Here is a 10,977-nt window from a genome sequence, read left to right on the forward strand (position 1 = left end):
AGTCTTACCAAAAGAAGAAATAAATGTGGAGAAAATTCTGGGGAAAAGAATAACTCCATTTTGAACTCTGCAATTTCTTTTTTTAAAAAGAATTTTTTCTGAAATACAATATTCAAACAAAAGTGTCAAAAATCCAAATAGCAAAGATTGTACTGTCACTGTACTTCATTTTCCTAAGCAGGTGAACCATCAGAGCCCTCCAATTTTCATCTACACCATATTTCAGTCATAGAAAGTGTTACATCAGCATAGTCACCAGGTAAAGCTGCTGCTTTATTCTAAATGGACTTTCTTCAGACAGTGGCACAGATGATGAGTGATTGTCCAATTCTGAAGCTATCAGAACTGAACGGATTTAGCAATGTCATAAACACCTCTCGAGGGAGTCACCTGGTGTTGAGAACTCACTTTACATGCCGTGCTTCAAAATCAGTTTTAATGGATTTACATTAGATTCAAACCCACTTTAGAGCTATTATTTCTCCCTTTCAACCTTTTCACACACTACTGCAATGTACTACAGCATATTTTATAATCACATGTTTGCAGGCCTGTGGGAAAGTAAACAAAACTTCAAAGGGTTATTATTTAAGGACTCTGTATTATGGCCATAGGCCTGACTGTTTTTCTTCCTCACCACCCCTTGGGCCCTAAGCACATAATCATCCAGTAATTGAACTGAAATGTCTAAATGGCTAGATCCCCTGAAGGACATAGGTAGTTAGCAGTGAAGAAAGTAAGGGACATTTTAAAAAATCCTCATGGCACTTTTCTGCACTACTTAGAAACACCACATAAATGTAACTGACCTGGACCTGATAGGCTTTTACAGGGAACAGAACAGTGCATGGATATTTCTGGAGTTGTAGCTAAAGTTAAGATTAAATGTTGAACCATGTCGTATTTGGAAGCAATGATCTTACATTTAAATTACTTTCAGAAGAACCGAGAAGAAACAGAAAGATACATATGTACACAGAAGTATATATGACACCATAGTATCACTAATACCACGTGAAAGCAAACCCCTCTAGGTCCTCATATTTAATAGCCCATCCAAAAAGTGTAATGGATAGCAGATCCCAGGCTTTCATACACTGTAACTGTCAAAGCACTCAGGAGATAGAGAAGTGAAGGCTCTGACAGCTCTCTTTTACATTCTAAATGACATCTGCATTCAACAGAACAGAAATAAAGATTAAGGGAAACACCTGATATGATAGTGCTCAGCTTACCTCAAAATGCAATATTTAAAAAGTACAGAGAAACATAGGTCTGCCTCCTTGTACTGTAAGTAAAAACTGGTGTCAAAGCCTCTGAGGCCTTCATCGCTGCCAGAGAGGCAGCACTGCAGCATCCAACAGACTGCAGGGGCAGGAGCCACAGCCTCTGACTATGGAACTGTTGGAATCAAAAGGTGCTTCACCAGAGAAGGGAGGGAGGGAGGAGAGGGCCTTTGAACGCACACAGAAGATGGCTATAGGTACAGCGGCATGGTACAAGGAAATTAACTTGGCCAAAACCTTTGCAGCCTGTCTTGTACCCCAGCGAGGAGCAGAACGCCCCTGGCTGCTCTGGCTATGTACCTTTTGCCGTGAGTGCCTGCTGCAGATCTCTTCTGAGAGGTTACCAGCATCACGGCTTTGAGCAAGACACGTCAGCACACAGATCACCAGAGATGATTTCAAGTAGATTTTCGCTGGTTGATTATATAAACGATGCCTCTTATTGCTGGAGTAACACCTCAAAGGCAATATAATGACGACATGACAATGTATGTAAATCAAGAACTGCATGTGGGTTTATTTTACACTTGAGAAAACAGTGGATTTAATTGTGTGAACCAAAATGTACTGTACAATATTAATGATAAAACATCAAAATGTATAATTCATAGTGCATTGCTTGCTTTATTTTTATTTATTAATTTTTTTTTGTCAGATAGTTCCTTTAAGTACATGCATCCGGAAAGATGCAGGTGCCAGTAAAATTCCTCTATTTATATCAAGCTGCAGGAACTAAATTTTATTCAAAAAGTGTGGTTTTACATTATATACACAGAAATTGAATATAAAATGACAATATAAAAAGTTAAAAGAGAAAGCATACAGCCAGAAGGTACAAAGAAAGTTGAACAGTTTAAAATGGTACGATATGTAACATGTATTTTTTTTAAGCTGATGCTGGCAATTTACAAGGAACAGAATCCAACATTTGCCCCGTTTTTTTTTTGTTTTCATTTACCAATGCAGCACACTATAGAAAGGTCAGCTTGTACCAAAGCTTAACATTTGTAAATAACTATAAACTGCAGTATTTTACAGAAAAAAAAAAAAACCAAAAAGGAAAGAAAAGAGCATTTTTACATTTGTCTTAAATAACAGCTTGCATACTTTTTTTTTTCCTTTTGCCAAAAAGTGGCAATTCTCAGCATCCAGAGGGTTTGGGCATAGTGGCAAATTGGTTTGCTTGTATTTTTAATCATTATTTAACTTATATAGTTGTGGCTTTCTAACCCCTTGAGTACTACACAGCTCTCCTTCTTCCAAGGACTGCATGCACAATATCTTCACAAACCAGTTCTGCATTTAAAAAAAAAAAAGCTCATTCATTACAAAAAAAAAATAAGTCCTGCTTCCGACACAGCTTTTATTTGAATGAAATGCCTTTAAGCCTTTTGTTTTATTTTGTTTCTCCTTATTTACTTATTTAGTCACTGGGAAAGGCACAGAAATGCTATTACAGTTCTCAGAGGGTTAAAACTTGACACTACCAGGTTCTGTGACCTTTATTGTCATGGCAACTTTGTAATTTTAGGATGTCTCTTTATCATTGTTCTTTGTGTCTTTCTTTACGGCTAAATTAATGTCTCTCAATAGTGTCTCCCACTATATTCTACAAAAGATAGCTTAACATCAAGGACAGATGTTGAAAATAAAGGTCAGACTTTGACTCACAAAAAATAAAAACAGAAACAAAAAAATAACCATGCACAGATCAGACAAAGAGCATATAAATATAACTACAAAATAAGTGTAAGAAAAACCAAGGTCCAGATAGGCAGTTCAGCAACAAAAGTAAGACTGATTTCAGAGGCTCAGGTCAGGCCTAGTGCAGTACTATGAAGAAGTTTAGTGCAATGTTCCTGTGGTCACTTGCATACCTGGCTGCTTACCTGGACGCTATTGTTTTTCTAACTCAGTTACATAGATCAGATGGTCCTCTGGGGACTTGCCATGTGTTTTACTAAGGTGCAGTTTGACTGCATGCTTGCTTGCAAAAGTTCGGTTACAGAGCTTACATTGGAATGTGGAGCCTAAGTCCTCCTCGGCAATTCCAAGTGAGCCCAAAGTCTTGTTTGTGAGGACTTTTGAAACATTCTGCTGTTCTTGAATCTGATTAAGTGGCAACTTTGACAGATCCTTCAAACTAAACCCTAGGTGTGTCTCTAAGTGACTTATATATGTAGAAGCAGTCCTGAACTGAGAGGCACAATCATTGCAAAAGAAAACAGGATGTCCTGTGTCCAAGTTCTTTAAAAATTTAGTTCCACCTGTCCTCCTTAACTGATACTTCACATTGGCCAGCCAGTGGCTAATTGTGGTCATGGAAAGACCAGTAAACTTAGAGATGTGTACCCGCTCTTGTGGACCTAGGTCCGACATAATGTATTTGCCTTCTGGGGTCTCCCTCAAGCTGGAAGCAAACTGGGCTTGAAGAATCAGAAGATGCTGAGGGTTCCAGTTGGACTGCCTGCCCTTCCTCTTGTGTACTGGTGACAGTTCATCCAGAGCTTCCTCAAAGCTGCTCCCATCGGCATCAGACTTCTCTGACACGGTAGAGGGAGTTGAAGACTTGGGTGTCAAACGCCCGGTGAGGTTCTTCACCATATCGGAAATATCCAGCAGGGCACTCTCCCTCAGCGGGGATGAGGCAGAGTCAGCCACACTGGAAACAAGAGGCTTGTTTTTGGACTTAGTTAAATCAATAGGTTGATCGCTGTTCTCATAGTAATAGCGGTCAATAGCGTCAGCCTGCTTGACTGGAGTGGTTGGGTAAATGGGTTTGTCCAACATGCTGTTGCTAATTTTGTACAGCATGGCCAAAGGGTCCAGAGAGGGGCTCACCGGCTTAGAAATTTTGCCTAAGTGGGTATTCATAATGGACTGTAAAGCGCTCAATGGATTAATGAAGGATGGCTCAGGTGAATGATCTGTGATAATTCCTAAATTGTTACAGCCATTTGCAACCTTTGTTTTAAGTGGCTCTGTACCATTTGGCGTATGTGCTTCTGCTGGACTATCCTTTTTGACCTTCTGAACTTCAGGCTCAGAGCTCTTCTTTGGCTGCTGTTTGTTATTTATTTCTTCTGCTTTTGGGAAGTCCTTGTTTTCTTTAGCAGCAGGTGACATGGGTTTAACTGGAGAACTCTTCTCCTTCTCCAAAGGCTTCTCTTCCTTCTTCACGTTGATTTTACCTGTAACTTTCTCCACTAGTTCCTCCATAGCAGATACATTGCTCTTGTGAGGTGGGGGTGTGAGATTGCCTGGGGAATGGATGAGTGCGTTGTGTTCTGATGACAGCGATTTCACACTGCTCGCGTAGGACGGCTGCATCTGAACACTCTGCACCGCGGGCTGAAGGGGTTTGACTGTCCCTGGGAGCTGGTAAGCTGCATGGATACTGGGATATCCTCCCCAGGAAGGGGCTCCGTTCTGGGCTTTGCTGATGGCTGTTGTCACTGTGTTCTCCAGGGATTTCAATATGTCTATTCCGCCTTTAGGACTATCATCTAGGTCCTCCTCTCTGAGGTATTGATACAAAGTTGTTGGCTCGAATTTCTCTGTAGAGTCCTCACTCTCTTCTTTAATCTTTTTCTCTGTTTCAGTGACCACCAGTTTTTCCTTCTCTAGGTCTTTCTTTTCCTCAGAGTTTGTGGAGCCCGCTGGGGAATCGGGCTGCTTTTTAATGCTGGAGGCTGGTAGCCTTGTATGGGTGGTAGGTGGAAGAGGTATAGACTGTATTTTCTCCTCCACCACTGGGTCCAACACTAGCTGCTTGCCTTTTTTGGAAGCAGAATTGGTCACCTTCAAGAAATGACCAGTGACCATCATGTGAGCAGTGAGCTGCTGCAAAGTATCATGGGAACTGCCACATTCCATGCATTTCAGTATTTGGGCTTTGCGTGCCTCAAACTGCCAAGTGTAGCTAGCACCATTTTGATAGCCATAGCGGTTGTTCGGAGTCACGTAGGGGTTGGCAGTTTTCTGATCCTTTGCAGACTCACCCAGTGAAGCTTCTGCCGTGATCCCTGTTGGCTCAGGTGAACAAGGCGAAGCCAAGTCCTGAAGTGCTCGCTTTTTGGTAGAAGGGACCAATTTGGTGATGGCTGGTACTGGCTCCTTCAGAGGCACTTTCTGGTAATGCTTTGTTTTTATCATATGGACGCTGAGGTCTTGCAAAGACTCAAACGAATGCCCACAGTACATGCACTTCAGCACTTTCTGGGCATCCTCTTTGCCTTCCATTTCCATAAGCGATCGTTTCCTAGGCTTTGACCACCGCTTGGTCTTATCAGCTTCTTTATCTCTGTTGTCATCACGGTAATGTCCGGTTTCATTCATGTGCACTGTTAGCTCCACCAGCGTGTCGTAGGCTGCACTGCAGTCTTTGCATCGGAACTTGCTGGCACCGGTGAACACAGACCCATAGAGTTTATTGTTTTGCCGGTAAAGCTGAACTGTGCTGAAGAGACTCGGCTCCGGGAGAAGTCCGTACGATGATGTCTGCTGCAGAGTTTTAGCCAGAGCAGCTTGGTGCCAGTCATAACCCGAGCCACCACTGTTACTGTTACTGTTACTAGTACTACTGGTAGTTGTACTGGTACTAGTGTTGGTACTGGTAGTACAAGTACTCTGGGAATTGGCATTGGCGTCAGTACTGGTCATGTTTTCATTCTGGCTGATTCCGTTGTTGCTGGTGGTTGGATTGGATTTCTTTAAGTCCAAAGCTAAACTGGACCAGCAAGTCTCTGAAAGCAAATTTGCATACACAGCTTTTATTTGTGCCAAGCTGTCCTGTGGATAGGAAACATTGTCTGTGCACTGAGGATCCTCTTTCTCTTCTTTAGAGGAAGTGCTTTTAAAATGGGCCAGCTGATCGCTGTTTTCACTAAACGGCGAACCATAGCCTGCATCCTGATTAGTTGCAGTGCTGACTGGGGAGTTCTGGTAGCTTTGAGCCTCTTTGATCTCCGCTTCTTCATTGCACAAATACTCATTCTCCTGGATGTCCAGAGACAGCCCATCATCTTCCACGCTGTCTTCATCTATTTCTGCTGCTTTCAATTCTTCCTCAGGAACATATGCTAAAATACAGGAGGGGACATGGGAGAAACAAGACAATGTTATTGAACACGCACATTTTACATGGCTCTCCTGTACTAAAAACAGTAACCACGAAGACAAATTTTGAAGATACATCCAAAACCCAAATCCACCATCACTCACGTACTCCTCTTATAAATCCACACACTCTGTCATGGTTACAGTTTGATATCAGTGATACTGAAGAATAAACTTTGACTTCAGCAGTAAAATATGTGCCAGGACCACAGTAAATGCCATATTATCAAAACTAAAATCAAACAAAGAGCCTACTAAACTAGTTTTTATCAACCTAAAAAAATGGCCTGGTACTGAGCTATATTTACTGCATTACATATGTATGTGCAACGCGTTGCAGCTGACCTGCATCCCTCAGACCATGACACTCAGAATCACTGACTTGACCAACTCTCTCTTGTCAGTTCTGTCTTTTCTTGCAAACTGGCTTTAGCTACAGCTGCAGGGGCCATTTCTGTGTCACTGATACCTGACTCTAATGAAGCCATACAGGGCAAGAGTGTCAGGTCAGCTGTTCCCAGGGTCTCCTGGTGTCTGGCTGTACTGCGTCCATCTGAGAGCAGAACAGCTTTCATTTTTGAAAGGTGGAAAGAGAAGCAAGACTGAAGGCTTTCTGAAGTGGGAAGGATGTAGTTTGCCTCCTGGTATGATCTGATGTAGGTACCCCATTTACCATTTTGAAAAAAAGCAGTCAGAAACTGAGAATAAATGCTAGAGATTAATTTCTTAAAGCAACAAACAAAAACCTTGAGATCTCCTCTGCAGCTTGATTATTGGTTTATGGAAAATATAGAACTTTGCTACTACATTGCTATCTGTGAAACTATATGATCTCACCAAACTATGTGTTTATCTATATCAAACTATTTGTTAAACTAGCAAATGTGATATTCATGAGCAGATGGCCATTACATCAAAACACATTTACTCCAAGGGCTCAATTCACAGAAGTGACTTACATGTACCTAAGTGATAAATGTACACTTTCATTGCAGAGCAGAAAACATAGTTGTACACATTTCCCTCCAGTTTTGTAAAAGAAGCTTAAAAAAATCACAATGCCAACGCAATGCAGATAATTCATAAGAATGTCAAGGTAGAAAATACGGATTATGAACAATTTTCAGTAACTGAATAAAAAAGTGCCTCCTTGTCAGGTGAACTCTGCAGCAAGTGATGCTGAAATGTGTCCTGTGTCCTTTCATGGTACAATACTGAAAGCAAGCCAGAAAATAGGCACTTCTGCTCCTATGGGGTATGAAGAAAATATGTATTATTATGTTAACAAAGCTGAGGTCTTCTTCAGCTGGGGGGAGCGTAAGAACGAGTTGAGCTTCTTTTTGTACACAGTTGCTAACATATTCTGAAATGCCTTTTCTGAAAAATAAAAAGACTCTTCTTTCATTGTAATATGAATACTCTTTGAAACACATTAAGGTCAGCACTTCATTATGTATTCACCTTTGCAATTCAGTCTTAATGCAGCCCCTAACTACTTCAGCCTGATCTTTTAAGATGAAGTAGAAAAATACTCTATCTAGTACTGGGGTAATACTGAACCTGAAGATGCCCATTGCATTTTTCACCTCTCCCCTAAAAGTCAATATTTGCAGACAATAATTTGACCTTTTAGTTTTTAAAAAAGTTCTGATCAGGGTCCAAACAGATAAATCAACCTCAAGTGTTTTCTAAGATGTTTAAAAGGACAGGTGAGTACCAAGCACAATAAATAAAATTCAGAAATAATCCTGGAGTCAAAGGCCAGGAAGATGCTAGAAAAGCATTGTAAAACCAGATGAAAATATTCCCTAAAAGGCATTTTGTCCAAAAAATGAAGAACAGAATGCAGAACTAGTATGAGAATTCAGAAGGCAGCCAGCTTCCCTGTCTTGCAGCAATGCTGCTGTTGGAACACTCTGTAGATATTTGAGGATGGTCGGACCGCTGCAGTTCTGAACTCTAGGTACACATGTAGAATTCACTCTCACAGCTGCAGTCTAGGATCTCTTAGCCCTCTCATTCAACACACCTTTTTGCAGTAGTTTTTAATGGCAAAAGACAATACATTTTTAAGTATTAGAAAAGCAAAGAACAGTTAAAGAAGAATATGGTTTCTGATTTTGAAATTATTTTAAAATAGAAAATAAACCCCTCTGAGACCTAAAATGCACAACAACGGGCAGTTACCATCTGGCATTTTTATTTAAATAAAAAAAATCCAAAACAAGTACAAGCTAAGAACTGAGAGGACACACATTTTGAGTTTTTATGAACAGCTTTCTTCTCACTAACCACAGTGCAACTATGCCACTTTCTTCTAATTTTCACATCCCAATATTTTTAATATTTTTAATAACTAGGTGCAAAAAGCTGTTGTAAGATGCTGGATGTTCCTATAGTTGATTCAGCATTTTGTAAAGATCCATATTAATTATTTGCTTACATCTCTTTACTTAATTCTAAATTACATAAATACATATTTTTATAATTGCTATATATAACCATCCATATATCTGCTTAAGCAGAAACTCTAATGATCCACTGCCATGTCTTTTATTTTTCTTTGTTTACTTATGATGGTGTTTTCTCTATTATCATACTTTTGCACTGTATCATAAAAATAAAAAAGAGCTAAACCACTCAAGAAACATTATAACTACATGTAAGGTCCATGTTAAACTGCTGTATCAAAGAAACTGAGTGTCAGGGTGAAATATCCATCTTTTACTCACTTTTTCTACTCTTTGGTTTTGCTGAGACTACTACACGACTGAGTTCACTCCTTTACCAACTGCAATATAAGGGTTAAGAATGTGCAAATGGCCAGAACTGTGATTTTCTACTATTTCTGAATTTAAGCCAGCTCTAAATAAACCCTGAATTTATATGATGTGCACACCCACATGTCTGTACATGTGTCTAAAGTCACAAAGAAATAATGCTTCTTAACAAAAAAAGAGAGCAATTTATCTGTGATATTTAATTTCTATAACTGCAATAAAAAAAAAAAATAGTCTCTTTAACTTCTTTGGTTATCATAGGATACAGACAATACCTGTTCATTCAAGACTACTAATGCTTATGAGATGAATAGCAGCACAGTCAACATATGGTATTTTGCAAGGTCAGTGCAATTCTCTAACTGAAAAGGTTTCTGTAAGAGCTAACAGAGAAGCAAACAAAAGGAAGAATGATAATGTCTAAAAGCATGTACGTTTTACTAAAATTCCCACAGAAATTTGACAAATAAATAAAATTCAGTATTTTAAAGACAGAAAAAATGTTCCTATTATAATTACTTGCAGAGAGAAGTAATATATTCTACCTTAAATAAAAGCATGAGATGTTCAGAGTCTAAATTACAAAATGTAGACCAACAGACAGATTTCAGACAACATATCTTTCTGTGACCGAGCAACTCTCAGCAATCTTCTCCAGACATTCCTGCATCGGCAAAGGTATTGCTGGTTTACACATGTCCCAAAACCACATAAAAATATCAAGAGCAGATATAGACAATGATCCTCCTCAACAATAATTATATTCAAAGTAGAAGAAATTACAGAACATAGCGTCACCTTTCCTCTTCCTTCTCATTTGTGTCTAGACAGACTGAGGCAAATGCAAGGTGGAAAAGAGGGAAAAACCTTCAAATTCCAGACAACTAAAAATTAGGGGGGGCATTTTGTATTTCTTTTCTTCCTATTAAGTCTTGCTATTATATTTTTTTGCCTGTAAAATGTGCCTTCTGTATGCCAATGCTTCCCCATAGATATACTGTCATCTTTGAGCAGTGTTAAAAGCTGTGCATTCTAATCTAAGTGGACATGAGATGCTATATATTGTACATGTGAGTAGCACAGCACATTGTGTTTGCTTCAGTGAGAATATTTACACTATAAATACACATCCATTGTTTGAAAAAGCAGACAGAAATCTGAAATGTAAGGATGTGGTTAAAAATACAAATATTCTCACAGAAAACCTTTCCACAACCTTGGAACTACGCTTTTGAAGGAATCTGTCTCTGCAGAGGTATTCTTTTCCAGTCAAAAATGGATTCAACATTGAATAAATTATTTTGAAAAGCACCAAAAGCAATAATTGTATTTGGTTTTAGTAGTCTACAAAATTAAATGCAGTAAGCTCTTCAAGACCCAATTTTAAATCCGCCAAATAAATAAATTTATTCAGAAGAAACACCTAAGCAGTGAAAGTCACAGTTCAGTAAAGGCATTGAATACTGAAATAATTTTCACTGAAATACCTATTTCATAGTTTTGACAAATAGGGATAGGTTTAGGTCTAAAATTCTTCACTAAATCAGGGCCTACTCTGTGACTAAACAATAGTGGCACAATGTGAGTGCTCACCATTCTTCAAGAGATGTATTGCCACAGCTTCTAATATTTACCCAGCCAACAGGAGACAGCAGCTGCAGAAGTTTTCACAGCCCACACTGTCACCTTGCACAAACTGCACTCCAGGCTGGGGGTGATTTCCACTGCACGCAAGAACACATTTCATATCTTAGGAAAAAAAAATACAGCATGAAAAGACAATCTACAGCCAC

General features: G+C 39.3%; 1 protein-coding gene across 1 annotated transcript in view; it reads right to left on the reverse strand.

Moving 5' to 3' along the window:
• Positions 1-1,779: 1,779 nt before the first annotated feature.
• TSHZ1 (teashirt zinc finger homeobox 1) overlaps positions 1,780-10,977 on the reverse strand; it is a 55,308-nt gene continuing 46,110 nt past the window's right edge. Inside the window, exon 2 of the mRNA XM_018907974.3 lies at positions 1,780-6,367. Coding sequence (XP_018763519.3) covers positions 3,183-6,367 — 3,185 coding nt within the window. The 3' untranslated portion in view covers positions 1,780-3,182. The remainder of the gene's footprint in view (positions 6,368-10,977) is intronic.

This window comes from Serinus canaria, chromosome 2 (assembly GCF_022539315.1).
Source record: "Serinus canaria isolate serCan28SL12 chromosome 2, serCan2020, whole genome shotgun sequence".
Taxonomy (NCBI): Eukaryota; Metazoa; Chordata; class Aves; order Passeriformes; family Fringillidae; genus Serinus; species Serinus canaria.